This window comes from Motacilla alba, chromosome Z (assembly GCF_015832195.1).
Source record: "Motacilla alba alba isolate MOTALB_02 chromosome Z, Motacilla_alba_V1.0_pri, whole genome shotgun sequence".
Classification (NCBI taxonomy): domain Eukaryota; kingdom Metazoa; phylum Chordata; class Aves; order Passeriformes; family Motacillidae; genus Motacilla; species Motacilla alba.
Window position 1 is genome coordinate 1,123,826 of NC_052046.1, and position 20,999 is coordinate 1,144,824.

The 20,999-nt window shown below is 46.1% G+C and overlaps 1 protein-coding gene across 1 annotated transcript; it reads left to right on the forward strand.

Annotated features, from left to right (window-relative positions):
• Nucleotides 1-929: 929 nt before the first annotated feature.
• ACAA2 (acetyl-CoA acyltransferase 2) lies at nt 930-20,416 on the forward strand. Its single transcript, XM_038124695.1, has 10 exons — nt 930-995; nt 5,693-5,859; nt 8,587-8,715; nt 10,433-10,549; nt 11,917-12,064; nt 14,345-14,520; nt 15,471-15,600; nt 17,799-17,869; nt 18,416-18,570; nt 19,778-20,416. The coding sequence occupies exons 1-10, from the start codon at nt 980-982 to the stop codon at nt 19,860-19,862; spliced, it is 1,194 nt and encodes a 397-aa protein (XP_037980623.1). The 5' UTR covers nt 930-979; the 3' UTR covers nt 19,863-20,416.
• Nucleotides 20,417-20,999: the final 583 nt, after the last annotated feature.

Genomic DNA, 20,999 nt, shown 5'->3' on the forward strand with positions numbered 1-20,999 from the left:
CCAACCCAAACCATTCTGGGATTCTAGGATATTTGTGTGTGGTTCTAACTATTTCATATTATCAGAGTAAGCCATGGATCTGTCCTGCTGTCTGCTCTCGCAGCATCCATGGTGCTGCATCACCGAGACTGATTCACGTTCATTGCAGCCCACGGAGGGATCAGTTCTCCCCTCTAATGACCAATACATGATTGCAGGCTTCTTAGCCCTTTTATCCCCGTGTTCTTCACTGTCTGCTGTGTTGGAAAATGAGGGTACCCAAATGCTTGGAGTTTCAAACAGATGGAGTGCAAGCAGCTCCTGCTCATCTCCATCCGTGTTCAGGGAAGCCAAAGCTTGGAATCTGGGGCAGAGGTGGGTCAGCCACGGATTGTGCACGAATTCAGGGGAGCGACCCTCCACAACCCCTCGAGGAGGTTTGTGGATCTCAGCTGCGCCAGGGCAGGGTCAGGTTGGACATCAGAAGGAATTTCCAGGAACTGGAACTGCCCAGGGAGGTTTGGAGTCCCCATCCCTGGAGGTGTCCAAGGAGGGCCTGGACGTGGCACTGAGAGCTCCGGGCCAGGTGACAAGGTGGGGATCGGGTGACAGCTTGGACTCGAAGATCTCGGAGGTGCTTTCCAACGGAAGCGATTCCACGATTATCAGCAATTAACAGCACCACGGTGTAATTACCTGTGAGGCGGGCGGGGGGGAAGAGCCTCTCCCCTCAGCCATCACCGCCCGCCCCCGCTCCCCATGCCGCCGATTCGCCAAAACCGCGCGGAAAAAAATCGAACCAGAAGCAAAACTTAAAAACAAACACACACACAAACAAACAAAACAACCCCATATTTAAAATAAATTTATCAAAAAATCTAGAATTACGCGTAGAAAACAACTTTAAGCAAACTGCCGGCCCGCCGTGCCCGGCCGCCCCCTCAGCGTGGCGAATGTGCGGGGCGGGCGGGCGCGGCACTCGGCCGGGCGCGGAGTGGCCATGGCGCTGCTGAGGGGTGAGGATCTCGTCCCCTCTCGGGTCCCTGAGGGGCTCCGGGCGGACCCTGAGGGCGGGCGGTCACGGCTCGGACGCTGTAGGGGCTCCCAAAGCGAGGCAGCTGGTGGGAATTGGAAAATAGAGCCCCTGAGAGCCATTCCCGTGCCTCCCGGGGATCGCCCTCACCGCTGTGCTTGCTCGGCCGGACAGCTGGAAGTAATTGGGAACTTCCCAAAAACACCGGGCTGCGTGGGGTTGGAGGGTGGGAATGAGGTGCAGAGGGTGGGAACGATCGGCGTAGACTGGGGAGGGGGCTCAGAGAGTGGGGTTCAGAGAGTGGGAATGTTGTCAGGGGCGGGAATGGGGTTCAGAGGGTGGGAATGGGATTGGGGTCATGGGGTGGGAGTGGGGTTCAGTGAGTGGGAATGGGGTTCGGAGAGTGGGAATGTGGTCAGAGGGTGGGAATGGGGTTCTGAGAGTGGGAATGGGGTTCGGAGGGTGGGAGTGGGGTTCTGAGAGTGGGAATGGGGTTCGATGGGTGGTCAGGGGGTGAGAATGGGGTTCAGAGAGTGGGAATGTGGTCAGGGGATGAGAATGAGGTTCCAAGAGTGGGAAGAGAGTGGGAATGGGGTTCAGAGAGTGGGAATGGGGTTCAGAGAGTGGGAATGGGATTGGGGTCAGGGGGTGGGATGGAAGTTCAGAGAGTGGGAATGGGGTTCGGAGGGTGGGAATGTGGTCATAGGGTGGGAACGGGGTTCAGAGAGTGGGAATGTGGTCAGGGAGTGAGAATGGGGTCCAGAGAGTGGGAATGTGGTTAGGGGGTGAGAATGGAGTTCATAGGGTGGGAATGTGATCGGGGGTAAGAGTGGGGTTCAGGGAGTGGGAATGAGGTGCAGAGGGTGGGAATGGGGAGCACAGGGTGGGGAGGGGGTGCAGGTGAGGAGGGGTTCGGAGAGTGTCAGTCGCAGCCTCTGTGTTCAGCACTGGTTTATTTCTGTAGTAATTCAGTGTTTGGCTCCTGCATGCTTGACTCAGCTGTGCTGCAAACAAGATGTGCGTGTCTGTCGTGTAACTGGGAATTTGAATTGTGTGTCAGGAGCAATTTCTCCATGGAAAGGGCTGTCCAGCCCTGGCACAGCTGCCGAGGGCAGTGGTGGAGTTCCCAGCCCTGGAGGGATTTAAAAGCCGTGTGGATGTGGCCTTGGGAGTGCTGGGGAATGGTTGGACTCCATGGTCTTAGAGGTCTTTTTCAACGCAGATGATTCTGTAATTCTGTGCTTCTCTGTTTACGTGCAGTGACTAAGTGACACCTGAACTGTCAGTGACAGGGAGTTTGTCACATCCAGGCCTTGGCTCTGTTAACCCTGGTAGTGCAGGATAAAATCCTTAACTCACCACAGCTCCTGAAAGTGTTTGGTGCAAAGAACTAATTTATGCTCTGCATTGTTTAAATTCTGTGACTCCTAAAAATGAAGTAAATATACCTTTTAAGATCTGTTCTTGTATGAGAACAAAATTGAAATTTATTGCAATAAGGCTTTTTATCTATTTGACAGTGCTTTGCTACTTGACAGACTGTACCTAAATAATAACATACATGTCAGTCATGGTGTGAGACTGCAGTGCAAAGGCTGTGTAGTCAGCATTGTGTTAATTCTGATGGTTTTGCTGAGCTGGATAGCACAGAGGGCACCTTGCCCATAATGGTTTGATTTTAGTTTTCTGTGCCCGCTGCAGGATTTTCTCTTATCTCAATCCACAACACTTTTCTTACTGTTCTTGCTTCTCAACTTCCTTTTTTATGTTGTTGATTGTTTTCTAGGCTTTCAGAATAGGATCTGATGAAAAATTATTTTCGTACCAAGTGCATTTGTGATATGTTTGAGGATTAAGCAGTGTTTCAGTTCCCTGTTTGGCAGCAAGTGATTAACAAAACAGGTTTAAAAGATGTCTCAAATATAGTGTTTGGTAAGGATTCTGAGTGATCTTGGCTTTCTTTCCCCAAAAGTTGTCAGATCTCTGTGCGTTTGGTGCTATTCTGCTCTCATGCAATGTTTATCACCTTGGAAAATTGCAGAGACTCTGGAATCTTTCTCTGATAATGCAGGACAGAGCTAAAAAATGGAAATTTAGGAAGAGTTGTCAAAGGTCAGAAGAGTCCTTTTTCACTCGGGGGCACCCCTTGTTGCCTCTCCTGAAGTTCTGGGGAGGGGCTAGCATTTGTAGCTGCCTCTCCAGTCAACCAAAATTTGGCAGGCTCTGGAGTTACTCCCCTCAGGGAGTGTCTGTGTCCAGGTTAATTCAACATAACACAGACTGTGCTGTTGCTCCTTAATCTTCTTCTCGTACTGGTTCCATCCAGTCTTCTCTCTGAGTCTTGAGTTACTGTTTTATTGAGCAGCCAGAAGGCGAGCTCGGGCACAGAACTGATCCGAGGGAAAACAAGGCCCTTGATTTCTGCTGAGCTAGTGTTCAGCTGCCTCTGTGGTGTGACCTGCCCTGGTTTATTGGCCCCGTGGTGCTGTTGGGAAGTGGGCAGCAGTGAGCAGCCTCCGTGAAAGAGAGAAGAGGTGGTGTGGATGTGAAAGGAATGTTTAAGGGCAAAGTTCCATCCTCGCCCCTGGAGTGCTCGTGGGGCAACGCCACGGTGGATGTGACTGAACAAATAATGTGGGTAACTGACAACCTGGCCAAGAGGGAGGAGCAAGAGTTCTTTTAGCTTGGTCAGGTCCCCAGGCTGGTCTGCAGCAAGGCTTTGTGATCAGTTAGGGTTGGCACAGTTTGGAGGAGGCAGGGAATCAGTGGATGGGAGGAGTGGTGGAGAATGTGAGCATCAAGGCCTGTTTTGCTGCAGAAAAGATATGCCAAGTAGGGAAGGTTTAGGCTGGGTATTGGGAAGAAATGCATTGCCATGACACAAGCCACTGGCACAGGCTTCCCAGAGAAGCTGTGGCTGCCCCTGGATCCCTGGCAGTGTCCAAGGCCAGGCTGGATGGGGCTTGGAACAGCCTGGGATAGTGGAAGGTGTCCCTGCCCATGGCCAGGGCTTGGGACTGGATGATCCTTGAAGTCCCTTCCAACCCAAAACATTCTTGTGATATGAGTCTGAGCATCCTCCCTGCACATTTTAGATCTCTGCACTGTGTTCAGCTCCTTGTCAGTGGGGAGCCTTGACCTTGACCAGTTTGGAATGTCCTTTTCTAGCAGTCATGCAGCCTGGGGTGCAAATACATGCAGGATGGAGGAGCACCCTCTCTCTGACAGAACAGCCAAGTGACACGGATCCGATGACCTGAAATCAGTGCTCACTAGCAGCTTAATGAGCAGGCATTTTCATTTGTCTGCATTCTTACATCTGTATGTGTCCCTGCAGCGTTCCCTAAAATAGCTGGGTGTTTGATGGGAGCTGTGGAAACGGGGGTTGTGAGCCATACGGTTCAACTGGGGGAAAGTTCACAGCCTGCCTCCCACTTGTTTTTCTGCACGTGGGAGCAGAGAGCCAGTGTGACAGGCAGCCAGGAGATGTTTGCTTTGGTTCAGAGATGGCTTCCCCTGAGCTGGAGTTTGTATCAACTGCTCCTGGCCCTTGCGCTTGTACAAAGTGCTTGCACATGGTCTCATGCCTAGTAAAAACTGGATTTTCTTCCCAGGAACCAGAAGATTCATGCTAAAGCAATTTAGGTGGCAAAAATATTTCTGGTGTTGGGAGCATGCATTTTTTGATTAGGGAAAGTTTTTCTTCTTAAGCTGAAGTCCTCAAAGTTGAAATGCATATAAAAAGTGTGGGGGATCGTTGTGCTTTATTGTTTGGTTTGAGTTTTCTTTTTCTTTTTTTTTTGTGGAAATTTTTTGTGCCACCAAACCAAATATAAACCAAAATGTGCCATATAAACCAAAAATCTGCTGGTTTTTCTAGGATGAGGGAATGGCCTCGGCTAAAATCCCTGCTCCTTATCTAATTTTTTCACAGGTGTCTACTACAGGATTTCCTAGATGTTACTGGCTTGCTTTTTAGTGCATTAGCACTAATGTCTGATGCCTATGGCAGCCTACTCCAACTCCACATTTGTATCCCATCTTACTTTGTTGTCAAACCTCCCTGTATTTCCAGAATTTTCCCAGGTTTTCTTTCTGGCTGTTAATTCTTCATGCCTTCCCTGTCTAAAGCACCACTACATTATTTATCTCGAGCTTCCTCTGTTCATGTTGCCTATACTTACAAAGTTTCATGTGAATTTGGGGTGTCACCTGTCGCCCTGTTCTTTTAAGTTCTTCTGAGCCTTCTGATGTTTGTAGAACATCTCAGAACATCTCAGGGTCTTGTAGGCTCAGACCCTCAGATGTTCTGAGACTACAACATGAAACACTGCTTGTAACGAATTTTCTCACGCGTTTTTTTTGTGAATACTTATTGTTTTGCATTCTTTTCTGGGTGAGGAGAAATCTGATGGGTCATTGGCTTGTCCAGTGGAGAGGTAGCACTGTCATCCTCTAATCCGCTGTCACTTTTAAATATCTGGAGGTCAGAAGTTAAACTGCCCTACTTTTACCTTGGAGATTCCAGTGTCCGCGTCGTTTTATTTCGTGTCCTGTAGCGACAGCCACCCACTGGAGGCTGGCTTGGCGCTGTCCTGTGTGTGATGTGCTGTACCTGTGGATAATTTCTGCCCCCACTGGGGGTGTGTTCACCGCGGGTCACTTCTGCCCCCGCTGCAGGTGTGTTCATCGTGGCAGCAAAGCGCACTCCCTTCGGGACTTACGGGGGGCTGCTCAAGGACTTCTCGGCCACCGACCTGACGGAGCATGCCGCCCGTGCCGCGCTGGCCGCAGGCAAGGTCCCGCCCGAGATCATCGACAGCGTCGTCGTGGGCAACGTCATGCAGGTGGGTAGCCTGGAAAATCTCCTGCTCATGGGCAAGGTCATGCAGGTGGGTAGCCTGGAAAATCTCCTGCTGGTGGGCAAGGCAATGCAGGTTGGTGGCCTGGAAAATCTCTTGCTGGTGGGCAAGGTCATGCAGGTTGGTGGCCTGGAAAATCTCCTGCTCGTGGGCAAGGTGATGCAAGTTGGTAGACTGGAAATCTCCTGCTGGTGGGCAAGGTGATGCAGGTTGGTAGACTGGAAATCTCCTTTTGGTGGGCAAGGTCATGCAGGTGGGTAGCCTGGAAAATCTGCTGGTGGGCAAGGTCATGCAGGTTGGTGGCCTGGAAAATCTCCTGCTCGTGGGCAAGGTCATGCAGGTTGGTAGCCTGGAAAATCTCCTGCTCGTGGGCAAGGTCATGCAGGTTGGTAGCCTGGAAAATCTCCTGCTCGTGGGCAAGGTCATGCAGGTTGGTGGCCTGGAAAATCTCCTGCTGGTGGGCAAGGTCATGCAGGTGGGTAGCCTGGAAAATCTCCTGCTCGTGGGCAAGGTCATGCAGGTTGGTAGCCTGGAAAATCTCCTTTTGGTGGGCAAGGTCATGCAGGTTGGTGGCCTGGAAAATCTCCTTTTGGTGGGCAACTGTTGCTGTTGGTTTGGGGGTCCCCGTGTGGGCCTCCTAAGCTCTATGTTCAGTGGTAGCAGCAGACAGGCAAGGAGACTCCACATGGCTTCTGAGGGTGTTACTTAGATGAGGGTTTATTGGGGGTCCCACCCCTGAGAGCAGCATGGTTTCTGAGGGAGAAGGGGGAAAGGGGAAGGGAGAGGGAGAGAGGGAGAGCCTAGGGAGAAAAGGGGCCAAGAGAAAATTTGTTCTCCCCTGCACAGCTTAACAGGGAGATTCAAAGTGGGCGCGGAATGAGACTTGGGGCCAATGGGATTACAGACACATGACACCTCAGGGGAGGATCACAGGCTTGGAATAAACCGTACATTTTTGAGGGGTGAGACAGAGCGTACCATTTAACTAAAAGGCAACACTGCAGGCAACGTCATGCAGGTTGGTGGCCTGGAAAATCTCCTGCTCGGGGGCTATTTCAGGCACCCTCGGTGTGGCCCTGCAGGCAGCTGCCTCTGGCCGGCAGCCAAAGGGGTGGAAGCAAAAGGGGTCGGTAGCAGTTTGCAGTCTAGTGTTTCTTGCTTGTGCTTGAGGGATGTATCCTGTGTGATTTGTGGTACTGTTCGGAGCAGGGCTTAGCTTGCTTTCTTTAGTGCCAGAGGTAGTTTAAACGGGGATGAGCTGACCTCCTGAAAATATGTGTCAATTAATTGGTTAGTTGCTAATCCCAGGTACGTTTCCCTTGTTTTAATGGCTCGAGCTGTGTGACTTGGTGAACAGTGGTTTATCACTGAATGGCATAAATCCCTTTCTGTGTTAAGCCTGCAAGTGATTTGAGGCAATCTGTCTTGTGTTTTCCATAGAATTTTTTTTGAGTGAACCTGAGTTTCCTTTGAGCTGGAAGGATACATGCTTTGGTTGGCAGAGACATTTGGACAATCGTGCCTTTTCCAAAGAGCTTGGGAGGAGGATGCTGTTGTATGCATTGCAGAGCTGCAGCTACCCACACATACAAATGAGGATCTTTGTTTTAGGCAAGACAGCAAAGAACATTCCTAGCTGGTTTTTTTTTTTGGTTTTTTTTTTTTTGCTTTATATTCTGATTTCACCATTACTATTAAGGGTGGGGACTTTTATTTTGTGCTGCATGTTTCAGGGATGCAGAAGAAGCAAGTAGCTGAGAACTTGGACAATAAGCAAAGAAACAGGAAGTCTGAATTCTTCTCTGAATTTTCAGCCAAAAGAGTAGCTTTAAATTATTCTGTCTCCTACACCTACCATCTAAGCTTATTTTATTCAGCTTTTCATTTTTGTATGAGCTGTTTCTGGCCTGGGAAAGCATGGCTGCACTCAAATCTCTTATAGTGCTTTCACATAAAAAATAGCAATCTCCTGATTAAGTTTCTTTTGATTTTGAAATTTTTTTCTTTTGCATCATCAGAAAAAAAAGAAATTTTTTTCTTTTCCTTTGCAAGCAAAGGAAAAGTCTTTTCCTTTGCATCATACTTCCCCATCCCAGTAGATAACTTTTTTTAAAATTTCTGGTTATTGATATTAATATTGTTTGATTAAGTTTAATTAACTGTGAATATGTGACTATTTCAAACCCCCATTCTTCAGCAGAAGTGCCTTGATTAATTTTTTTTCTGAACTTGCAATAGTATTGTAGCACTCTGCACAGAAATTTGTCTTTATGATGCGTTTTAGCTTAGGGCATGTTCCCCAAGAGCATAGGTGTTCTCTCTGGCTTTAGGAGGCCTTCCCCTGGTAGTCTGAGCAATATTAATTTACCTTAAAATAATTGCAGCTTGCCAGGCAGGATCTGCCCTTGTGTCAGCCTGCTGTGTGGGTGCTGTTTTGAAAATAAGGGATAGGGGAAAAAAGCCATAAAGTTGCTGACTTAACACACACTTTATTTAAAATGCATGATAAGACAGTGACTCTTTCAGATCCTGTAGGATAGTGTCCTCTTGAGCTAAACCAAAGTGCTTCTGGTGAATGGTTAAGATTTCTGCTGAACATACACCATCATCTGTCTGCGATGCAATTGCACCATTCTGACTTTCCATCAAGACTTTTTTTGCTTTCCAAACCAACGAGAGTGTGACAAAGCCTCTTTCCTGTTCTGCCTGCAGAGCTCCTCAGATGCCATCTACATTGCAAGACACGTTGGTTTGCGAGTGGGAGTTCCCATGTCTGTCCCAGCCCTCACTGTCAACAGGCTCTGTGGCTCTGGCTTCCAGTCCATTGCCAATGGCTGTCAGGTACAAAGCTGTATTTCTGGGTCAGTCGTAGCTTTTGTCAGGCCTTTAACATGTAGAAACATGTCCTTTGTGTTTGGGGTGAGTCTTCACATGGGTTTTTGATAGAGATTTCTCTTGTCCAGCACAGTTTTTTTTGCAGGAGTTCAGCCACCACAGTGCCACATCGTGTGGTTGGTTCTTAAAATCCAAGTGTTGTAATTTTTAGTTTAATATGAGGAATGCAACAAATGTTAGCTGGTGAAATGGAGCTGTAGTCGCATCCCACGATCCTGTTTGTATGGACTGGAATTACTGGAAATCCAGGAGTCTTCCATCTCTTGGTCATTGTTTATATTCTCACCTGGCTAGCTGTGTGAGCAGCAACCTGTGCTTTCTAAGTATGCTTTTGTTCAAAGATCCAAACCTCTCGTGGGTTAAGTAGTTTATGGTTAAGTAGTATTTTCTCTTAAAATAGAAGAGAATCAACTTCTCTTTGAGGAGTTGTCCAAAACCATTGAGTCAGAGCACAGGTATTTTTACTTCATTTGCTCATACATTGCTTTTATGAATACTTGAACAAGCAGACTGTTGGTTGTGTGGGATTTTTTTTTGTTTTCCTTGGCTAAAGAATTATTTTAGGTCTGATACTCTAGAAGAAAAAATGTGAAAAATGTAGATAAGGTTACATGTTTGCAATAATGTCCTCCCAACTGTTTTTCCTGGTGCTTTCTGCAGAGGCCATACACAAGTTTGTCCACACTGAAAAAAATCTGCTGCAGAATGTGACCACTTTTATTGGAAGCATGGTGGTGAGGTCCTTTTCAAAGATGACATTTCATCAATGCAGCCAGTGCTGCTTAGCTGCTCACAAGGTTTTTAGTAACTGTAGGGAGCATCTCAGCACATGTTGCTACACACAAGTTATTAACTAGAAAGCTCAAATGCCTATGAAGATCACAGAATCATGGAACTGTTTGGGTTGGAAGGCACATCAAAGGACACCCTGTTCCACCCCCCTACCATGGGCAGGGACACCTTCCACTACTCCAGGTTGCTCCAAGCCCTGTCCAGCCTGGCCTTGGGCACTTCCAGGGATGGGGCAGCCACAGCTTCTCGAGGGTAATTTAATTTTCTTTCATTCTAGTTCATGAATAACCTCAAAGTCCAACTCAGTGAAGCATTTTGAGGAAGCACTATTTTTGAATGCTTTGATGGTGCATTTAGGAATTGGGGCTTTTAGGTTTTGTGTGCTTTGCCATTGATGAATTAGTGCGTTTTGGGTACCTACTTTGGCAGCTACCTAGCTATTGTCTTTTAAAATTATGTCCCTTTTTTTTGAATTGTAAGGTCTTACTTCAGCCTTTGAAGTGTAATTTGTGTTCCTTTTGAGAAGAGTGGGAGCCCAAAACCACAAGCACAACCATTTGTGAACCAAACCACACAAGCGTGCAGATGCCTGATGTCTTTGTTCTCTACTCTGTCACGTGTGCACACCCATATTCTCTTCTTCCCTCATGGATACAATCATTGCTGAAAGGAAGGAAAAGGGATGTGGCACAAGGGAGACAGACCCCATCATTAATAGAAGGGTATACCCTTCATACATGTTCACACGTGGCTACGGTTGGATTCATTCTAAGCTCGTTGCTTTGTAGGTGACAACCTCTTCTTTTAAGTTATTTTCTTACTCAAGCAGCCAGCTAAATCCTAGATGTGTTTTGTTTTACTGTGTTGACAGGAAATTTGCCTGAATGAGTCAGAAGTTGTCCTGTGTGGCGGAGCTGAAAGCATGAGCCAGGCTCCTTACGCGGTTCGAAAGGTTCGGTTCGGAACAAGATTAGGAGCAGAACTCAAGGTACTTCCTTTGTTTTATGAGCAAAGCATTATTTAGTATCGGGCTTGTAGGCACTAAATCCTTGTAAATTAAATTTTTGGAGATTAGATCCAGAATTTGTAGTTTTAAGCATTTATCTAGTATTCAGACAGTATCAAAACAGTAGGTTCAGGCCATTTGGTGAAGTGTGCTCATTTTCTGGCTTTTTCAAAAGCATTTTTGAGTTCCTGTTCCATGTTGAACATACCAATAAACTCTTGGACACAAAATTTAGTTCACTTGGTACATCCTGTGCAAGTACTATGTACAAAATGTCTGTGAAGCAGAGGCATACACAGTTCAGGCAAGATATGCTGGCAGAAGTTAGACTGGTAAAGAGCATGTATACCTCCAAGCTGTGAGCATCTCTCAATTTCAAAGTGGAACCTTGAAGTTAAATCCATTAAAAAGTAAGTTATCTTTACATTTTCTTCCGAAGATGAGTCCTAAGTGAATACTGTGGGAAATGTGCAGCAGGATAAATTGATAACATGCCACCACTTACTCAGTAGGTCATAACTGACATCAAAACGCAAAATTAGGATATTTCAGTGTTTCAGCCCTTTGGGTTTTTTTCCCACACTGTATTTCTGTTGTGAAGATGGTGAATATGACGTCCTTGATTCTGTTCTTGTGTGGCACAGGTCCTACAGACAGCACCTTCACAAAGTTGCTGATGCACCAAGTAGGTGCAACTGTGTTCTTACCATAAAGATAACTGAATTACACAGTGACAGGTGAATGAAGGGTTTATCTTGCAGAACTTTACTGCTGACTGAGATAACAAAACCCATCTGAACTGACTGGACTTACCTTTAGCAGGTTGAGTGAAGGTAGACTTGGGTATCTTCTCCCCTGAGATGTTATTCTCATAGAAACCTTTGACTCTAGTGAGGAGATTTTACCTGACAGTAGAGAAAGACAGAAGGCTGTTGTGCCTTCTCACAGTGCCTCCCATTTCCTTCCTGGCAACCAGGAAGTTTGCTCACAGGGCTCTAATAAGTAATTAATACAGAAGCAAAATAATGCTGAAATACTAAAAATTTATTTTTAAAGCTTTCCCCTAGCCTCTTGGGGCCATGTGTGAGTGGAGGGAATTGCACTAGAGCGTAATGGAGATTAATTAGAATAGCACACAAGATCTTGCACACTGTTTTTCACTGTGTGCATTCTAATAAATCAGTAAATTATCTGTAGGTAACCTGAATTAATTTTACAAAGAGCCATTAGTTTCTAAGAGACTGCTGAACAGTTAGAAGCTCTCAGTAATAAATATAAATATAATAGATAAGTATATAGTATAAATATTGCCATGCTTTCTGATTTTCTTCTTGTGATGTTCCGTGCAGCTGGAAGACACCTTGTGGGAAGCCCTAACAGATACACATGTTAAAATCCCTATGGCAGTGACAGCTGAGAACCTGGCTGCAAAATACAGCATCTCCCGGGAGGACTGCGACCGCTACGCGCTCAAAACCCAGCAGAGGTGCAAAGCTGGTGAGTGAGTCGAGCAGTGGAAGGGTTTATGCCACACCAGTTTCAAGTCTAGTCGGTTTTTAGCATGGGCTCAAAGTGTTCTAAGGGTTTCTCTGGCTCTTTGTGCTCTTGTGCTTCTGTTTGCATGCTGAAATTTGTGATTTTGCTGGCCCCATGGTACAAATAACGCACTCTTAGGGGGGTTGGCTTTGAAAGTCTGCTGAGTGAGGTGTTGCACCCTTCAGAAGGTTTAGTGGGAGCCCCTTTCCACTGCCTTCCTGTGCCTTCCTCAGGGACATTCCTTAGCTGTTGAGGCAGCAAACACCACTGGCCAGTCACGGGTCAGCTCCTGCCTCAGCAGGATTCATGTTGGTGAATGTCATTTGTTGGTGCCCCTCTGGTGGGATGCAGCATTGTCCCAGGCATGCCTGACTGCACTCCTTTCTTTCCTCTGCACGGCAGAACAGTCTTCCAAAGTGACCCACATCCTCCTTGTGTGCCAGCATGTGCTGTAATTCATCTAAATCCTCTGCTTTCTTTTGCAAATTGAATGTTGTTCTTGAGTGCTTGAACAGTCAGAGCACATGGAATCTGAAGAGGGGAAATTTGTTTAGGAGCTGTGTTTTAAATGCTTCTCTGGGTTTACATGCCCAAAACCATAATTCAGAGGCACTCACCTCTGGGCATCCAATGTGAGAACGACGTGGAGCTGCTGGAGCCAGCGCAGAGGAGGCCACGGAGATGCTGCCAGGGCTGAGCCCCTCTGCTCTGCAGCCAGCCTGGCACAGCTGGGGCTGTTCAGCTGCACCAGAGAAGGCTCCAGGGACACCTGCGAGCCCCTGCCAGGGCCTGCAGGGGCTCCAGGAGAGCTGCCCAGGCACTGGGGACAAGGCATGCAGGGCCAGCAGCCAGGCAATGGCTTCCCAGGGCCAGAGGGCAGGCCCAGATGGGATATTGGGCAGGAATTGCTGGCTGGGAGGGTGGGCAGGCCCTGGCCCAGGGTGCCCAGAGCAGCTGTGGCTGTCCCTGCATCCCTGGCAGTGTCCCAGGCCAGGCTGGATGAGGTTTGGAGCAGCCTGGGACAGTGGCAGGTGTCCTTGCCCATGGCAGGGGGTTGGAGCAAGATGGTCTTTAATGTCCCTTCCAACGCAAACCATCCCAGGTTTCTGTGACTCAGTTACTGTGAAGTTTAGGCCAAAATCCAGTAGAATGTGCAGTGGCCGTGCTGGAACTCAACATACATTGGAGGCCAAAGGTGAACATAAGAAGGAAAGATCTAAGCATGGCTTTAGATTCTAAAATGATGGTGCATTTTAACAGCTGCACTCTTGAAGGAAGATTTTGTATTTTTTCTAATGGATGTAGAAGTGCTTTTTGTAACTTTTCTTCATTGTTTATTACCCTTCCTGCTTGTTCCTCTTGTTACCTAACTCCTGCTGTTCCTGGAGCCTTTGCTAGAAACTGTGTTTCTTTTTTTCTAGGATTTTACCTTGCTGTTTTTATTTCTGCCTGTAAGACCAGGTCATCTTATCCCACAGTAAAGAGAGAGCCCTGTGTTTAATCAGGAAAAAAAAAAGGTTTTGAGGAATTATATTGAGAAGCCCAGAGGCAGCTAAACAACATCAGATCTGACAACTTCAGTGTCTTAGTTTTAAAATTCTGTCTCATGTTATATTAGGCAATCTGGCCAGATGCTTTTTTGGGCATCTTAGATACCTACAATGACTTGAATTGTTTTAGGTTGTTCAGGCAGCTGAATCCCATTCTGAGATCCAGCCTGACAGTGAGAGCCTTTGGAGGATCCCCTTGAGCAGGATTTTGATTGATATACAGTATCTTATCAACAGAAACAATGTGGCTCAGGAGGTTTTTTGCACATTCCTCTCTGAGTGAGATTTACATCTTGGCCATCTGAGAAATGACAGAGCTGTAAAATAAAGCAGCAGTAAAGGAGAATATGTACTAAAAATAAACCTAGTGGTTTACACCAAAAAAACCCCACAAACCAGAAAGAGTTCAGCTGTTTAAACCTGAAATAAAGTTTCAGTATTTGAGGCTTTCTTTGGAGAAGTTTGACAGTGTACTTGTATAGTTTTTGCCCAATTTCTTAAAATAACAAAACCCACAAAAAAACCCCAACAGCAAATAAGAAAAATAAAGCATAAATATTGCTGTCTGTGAACTTTTGGTTTGAATAGAGCAAGAAGCTGTGTGCACATGAAAATATGATTGTTGGTCATGCTGAGCAAACATCTTGATGTTTTTATCAGGTCCTTTTTATTTCCCATTTTGTGCTTGCAGCTAATGATGCTGGCTACTTTAAGGCTGAGATGGCTCCAATTGAGGTGAAGACAAAAAAGGGTAAAGAAAGCATGCAAAAAGACGAGCACCCCAAACCCCAGACCACCATGGAACAGCTGACAAAACTCCCATGTGTCTTTAAAAAGGATGGAACAGTCACAGCTGGGAATGCTTCAGTGAGTACATCAGACCCTTGGGTTGGGCACGTGTCCCCTCTGTGGTTCTCCAAATTTATTGCCACTGTTTTTATCTCTCACCGAGTTGGCTCTTGGTGGTGTCTCCTGATGAAAATGACTTCTGATTCTGCAGCTGAATGCCCCAGCTGACTCTCCCAGCCTCCTGGCAGGTGATCCTGGCAGGTGCCAGAGGATCCTTCAGTCAGCTCCTAAGTCCTAAATTTGATTCTGTGGGTTGCCACTGATATTGCAGTGAGGCATTGGCATTTCTTCATCAGCCTTGAGTTGTGCAGTTGGTGGCTGCAGTGGCTGTGTAGCCACTCTGCTTTTTTGGGGGGCAGTGGTAACTGAACTTACTTGCTTTAAACCTACATTGTCTTAGGGGGCATACTGCTGCTGCTCATCTTTGTACCACAGCTACTGTCCTCTCTCCCCCAAACCACGTTTTGCTCTTACCCAGAATATACTCGGTGCTTAGCATCATTTAGTCATTGTGGAGTGTTCCTCTCACAGTCATTATCTTAATTAATTGATTAAAGTTCTTTGGGCCAGATGGAGTGCTGTGATCATACAGTCTGAATTCATGCCTAAAATGGATCATAGCCACAGTAAGTGTGGGTGTCTGTAAAGTATCTTTTATAATTAATAGCACATACGTTATCCATTATTAATAGTGTTCTTGCAAGTCAGCAGAATCATATTTCCAATGCAGGGAAGACTTATTTTTCTTTTCTAACACATTGAAATTCATGAAACATTTATCTGTATTTAACTGTCTTTCCCCATCCTCAGAATAGTGATTTTTTTGTTGTTGTTTTGAAGAAACATTGTTAAATGTTAATTATAGTACCTTAGATTCAAGCCCGTTTTGGGGGTTAAAGAGTGTGAGGATTTTTTTTTTTTTGTTTCTTTGTATTTTCTCACTAAGAATGCTTCTCTCTTACTGCAAGGGTGTGTGTGATGGAGCTGGTGCAGTCATCATTGCCAGTGAATCAGCACTTAAAAAGCACAGTCTCACTCCTCTGGCAAGAGTAGTAGCTTATCACTCAGCTGGCTGTGACCCTTCCATCATGGGCATTGGTAAGTTGCAGTAAAGCACATAATTTATAGCATCGAGCATCCCTAAATGTTCTTGTCATGGGCATTCTGAAGGACATACATGTGCTCAGGCTGGTGGCTCTGAAGGTGTTTGTGTGTCCTGCTGTCCATCCTGCTGTGTCAGTCCATCCCTGTTGTGCAGAGGGACAGATTTGCTCCTCAGTTTGGCTGGAAGGGTGTGTGCAGTGTCTGACCCACAGTAATAGCATGAGCATAGTCCCCCAGGCTCTTCTTCCCCTTTTTTACTGTCTCTTTTAGTCAAGAAAACAAACACTCATACATTTTTTAAAAACCATTTTCTTCTTAAATTCACTTTTGTTTCCTGTAAGCTCTAAATCCCTTGATAAAATGTGTAACTCTGAGTTGCCTGCCTCACCTCTTGCTGATGGAGTAGTGTAACCTTCCAGCAGTTTCAGTGGCTCGAGCTGCTTGGATCCCAGGATATGCATCTGTTCAGGTGTTACTTGGAAAACCAGACACCCTTTCTTGGTTGCTTTGGTCCCATATTTTCTGTTTCCTCATTAAGTATTTTCTGTTTCCTCTCTTAGTGCAAACAGTCCCGCAAAGCCAGTCCAGACACCACAGGATTTTTCCCTTCACTTTAGTTTGCAGACAGCATTGTATCCCAGCACTGCTTTTCCTCTCTGTGTTCTGTTCAGAGGAGCTGTTGTTGGCAGGTTCTGTGTGCCAGTAGAAATGCAAATAAGGCATTGTCAGATTTGTTTCCCTGCTCAGACTGTCTGACTGACACAGCCTTCGAAGCAAACGTGGAGGGAGGGTTTTCTTCGCTGGACTTGGTGCTGGCATTGTGCTTCCTAAACCAGCCCATTCTCTCTAGCTCAGGCAGCTCTTCTAGCTTGTTTAAAAACTTCATAAATCACATGGAGGATCATTTAGTATCCCAGCTCCTTCACACCACAGCTTGTCCCCAGCAGCTCAAAAAAAAAAAACAGATGAGGTTCATCGACATGGCAGCAGCAGATCTGACAAACAGGAGCTCAGTCTGAGCCACTGTCCTTTCACATACCGATAGCAGGTCCTGTCTCACAGTGTTCAGTGAGAGAATTCTTTGTTTTTAGAAAGAGAGAGAGAGAGGGTGAGAAGTTTACTTGGCTGTCATTAGGGGTCTTTGTGTTGTCTACATGAGACCCTCCCATTACTCTCATGTGTAACAGGCATACTAAAATCCTTCCCTAATAAGATGCACTTAGTCTGATGTTAAGTTGCCTGGGGCTCCCTGAAACTCCTCTGAGCTCTGGACTGGGCCCTTATTTCTTTTAATTTTTCTGTCTTTTTGGTAGTTTACTTATTTTTATGTATTTATTCTTTGAGCTGTGTGTTTTCAACACCATCTTTTGATGGTGCGATAGCATTTAGGATTGTTGGTGTTTAGAATTGAATGATCAGCCACCACCCAGCATCTCAGTATGTTTCTTCTACAAGCACATACCTGATTAACCTTTCCAAATTCTTTTTGATTGTGTGTTTCCCTAGGTAGCTGTGTTTGGGATTAATTTCCCTTAGTAGTTTATATTAGGTTATAGAAGGCAGCTTTCTTCCAGAGGACAGTGTTGTTGCCAAACTCTTAATAGTCTGAAACCCAAAATCTTACTTTCTTCAGCTGTGTAAGACCTGGTTCTGAGGGAGCATTTGATTGTTTGGAATAAGCTAATCAAATGTTTGGCTTTTTACTAGAAGATTTTCAGATATATTAAGAACACCAAAACAACAATACTCATAACTAAGTACATGACCAGCAAACTCTAGAGCAGCCTGTATTTTTCCTGTTTTGTTTACCTGGAGGCTTCAAGTTGTGAGGAAAGAATAAATGGAACCAAGAGTACTGTGAAGGAGAATGCCTCAAAACCATTGTGAAGTTGTTTTTTTTTTTACCTGGGGACTGTCACTTCTTGACTCAAAAGCTCTGTGTGCAGCAGTAGTGACACTGTTAGCTTTCCCTGGCTGTATGTTGGCAGGGAGACCAAGTAGTTTTGAGATTTAGGAGCTCTCTTACCACCTGATAAAGCAGGTGAGTGACATATCCAGAATTCATTATCTGCACAGAGGCTCATGGGAGGGGTTCTCATGAGGCTTTATGAATTTGTCCTATGTAAAACAAGTTTCCAATACTTAATTTAATAATTTTTTAATTTAACTAACTGCATATGATTCTCAAACAGGCCCTGTACCTGCAATTACAGAGGTTTTGAAGAAGGCAGGACTGACCCTGAAGGATATGGATTTGGTAGAGGTGAGATGTTTTTACAAGAGCAGTGATTTTACCCCTGATCTTTTTAGCAGGAGGATTCCACTCATGCCATGTAGGTGTTCTTGCCTGTCAGGAGCCTGCCTGACCTCTGTCCATCCAGTTTCTGCTGCACAGTCACTACAAAAATCCCAGGCACGTGGAAACTGGAAATGGTGTGATCGCATTCCGTGGAACAAAAATATCCTCATGTGACATGATGTTTTACTCCGTTGGCTGGGCTGCCCGTGTTTTTAATTAGTGATACATGTGAACAGGGCCCTTTTCTGTCAGAGCAGCAGGCTCTTCATGGACCCACTGTCTCAGAACATACTCTACTTTTTTTACAAAATACACCTCATACTTGCTTAATATTTGAGTTTAGTTGGGTTGGGTTGACAGATGTGTGTTGGCTGAGCATGCTGGTATAAACACAGCATTTAACGTTTCTCTCAAAAGGACCTGGAGCACCAGTTCACCTCATTTAATCTTGTTTGCACACACACTGCCGGAAGCTGGTGTTAAAGTTCTGTCCTTCCTCTGGTTCTTTAGGTAAATGAGGCATTTGCACCTCAGTATCTGGCTGTGGAGAAGGTGTTGGGCCTTGACCCTGAGAAAACCAACGTCAACGGAGGTGCCATCGCCATCGGCCACCCTCTGGGTGCCTCGGGGTCACGGATCACAGCTCACCTGGTGCATGAGTTAAGGTATGCACGCAGACAGCAGCTGCTCAGCCTGGGTGCGCTGCTGGTGGATGGATTTATGCCTGCTGACATTTTGGGCACAGATACCATGTGACTAAACTCTTCCAGTCAGCCAGCCTAAAACTCTCCTGGCTGGAACGGGCCACTTTCTGTATGAATGTGCTGCCTCTGTGCTGCAGGGCAAGTCCTGCTCTTGCCTCACATCCCATCCTGTTGTCATGACAGCATTCGTTAGTTCACCTAGGTCTGATCCAAGCCCACAGGAGCCTCTGGGAAGGTTTCCTTTTTTTGAAGTGGCCTTTGGGCAAAGTTCTCTTCTTAACATGGGGCATTTCATAGAATCATGGAGTCCTAGCATGGTTTGGGTTGGAAGGGACTTTAAACACCATCTCATTTCACCCCCTGCCATGGGCAGGCACACCTTCCACTAGCCCAGGCTGCTCCAAGCCCTGTCCAACCTGGCCTGGGACACTGCCAGGGATGCAGGGACAGCCACAGCTGCTCTGGGCACCCTGGGCCAGGGCCTCCCCATCCTCACAGCCAGCAATTCTTTCCCAGTATCCCATCTGTCCCTGTCCTTGACAGTGGAAGCCATTCCCCCTTGCCCTTTCCCTCTCATGTGTGAAGTCCCCCTCCAGTTCTTTAGCTACTGGAAGGGGATGCTTTAAAAGACTTTGTTGTCACCTTCTCTCTCCTTTAGCCCACTTTCAGAAATTCTGGCTCTTTTGGCTTGCTTAATATGCTTAGCACCATTTTAATTCCCCCCCTCAGGGTGCAGATCACTGTGTCTCTTTGTTTGTACTTGCAACACTGTCTTAGTGCTCAGCCGTGAAACTTCAGATCATTTGCACCTTGCAGAAATCTGTTTCTTGGAGTGTGGTTGTAGGAAACCTAGTATTTAAAAGCCACCTCAGCAGTGTTCAGGTAGTTTCAAAACAGCTCCAGAAATGTTCAGGATGTGTCTAGCGGAAGAAGTTTGTGCCTGTGGTAGGGGCTGGGACCAGATGATCTCTAAAGTAATTGTTCAGAAATTTTTCAACCGCACTTGAGACTTCATGGTATTTAACTAGAAAAATAGCAACACAGGCATTCTAAAACGTCATTGTCAGTGACACCCACTTGGTGGCTGGTTTCCTCTCATAAAATCAGGACAGGAGCTGCTGTGGCTCCCTGCAGGTAACTGATTTTCCCTGTTGCTGTTTCTGGGCAGGCGCCGTGGCGGGAAGTACGCGGTCGGGTCGGCGTGCATCGGCGGTGGGCAAGGCATTGCTGTGCTCATTGAGAACACAGCCTGAGGTCTGCTGGGCACTGCAGCCTGGCCTGAGCTGCTGATTCCCGGAGAAACCTGCCTCGTCTGACAGCAGAGCATCGCTGCCTGCCTTTCCTGCAAGGTAAAGGAACAACTGAGAAGTCAGAATTCTGAACAAAAGAGATTCGTTGATGTCTTTCTAACTAAAGGAAGTGCAGCATCAATATAATTTCACACTGATGAAGTATTTTCTAAAAGCCTCTTTTCAATCACTGTATTTCTGTAGGCAAAATTATTTTCATTTCCTGAGGAAATTGCCTGTCAAAACTTTCACCCAACCTGCCTTAAAATAGCAGTCAGTGCAGCTTTTTAAGCAAGTATTGCTTAAACTTATTTCAGCTACTGACACTGTCTGGTACATGTGCCTCTTTTATTATCAGGAAATGTGAAAATGCAATCAGAGACTTTCTGAAGTATATATTGATTGTAGATTGATGGCTATTTACCTGTACCCTGCTGTTCTGCAAGGGAAAAGAACAGAAGCTGAAATTTTCATTGTGCCTCCCAAAAGAATAATAAATATAACACACAAAGAAAAAAGGCTTGGTGTTCCGTTTGTTAGTTTATTTTAAAAGTAAATCAATGTGAGAATTGTTACTTTTGGGAAGTCAGTGTTGGGTTTTGGAGAGAGTGTTTCTTCTGGTTGAGGAATAACTGGTGTTTATTAGGCAGTTTCTAGAGACCTCCAGCAAATCTGCCAGCCCCCTGAGAAGGGGCATGGCTGTATCTGGCCTGTTACCACACAGTAACTGCACACATTCAGCATCTCTTTCTTAAACTTCCTCTGATAGTACCTCCCATATTTCTTGGGTCTGTTGGTGTGGGGCTGTTCTTGGCCAGTCTGGGAGGTGCAGCTCTGAGGGAGCTGCCTCAGAGGCAGTGGAGTTGGGAGTTATGAATCATTTGACAGAACCAGCATGACATTGGGGTGAAATGAAGTCCTTGTGCTCACTAGATCCCTTCAGGCTGCTGTGCACAGCTTGCAGCTTTCTCTGATGTGCATGTCTGCATCAGGTACTCACTGGAGAGAGCTCTGTCAGAGACAGCACACACCTCCCCGTAGCACTGAGACTTCAACCTTTACTCCTTCTCATCCTCTGTCCACTGTCAAATATTCCTTACC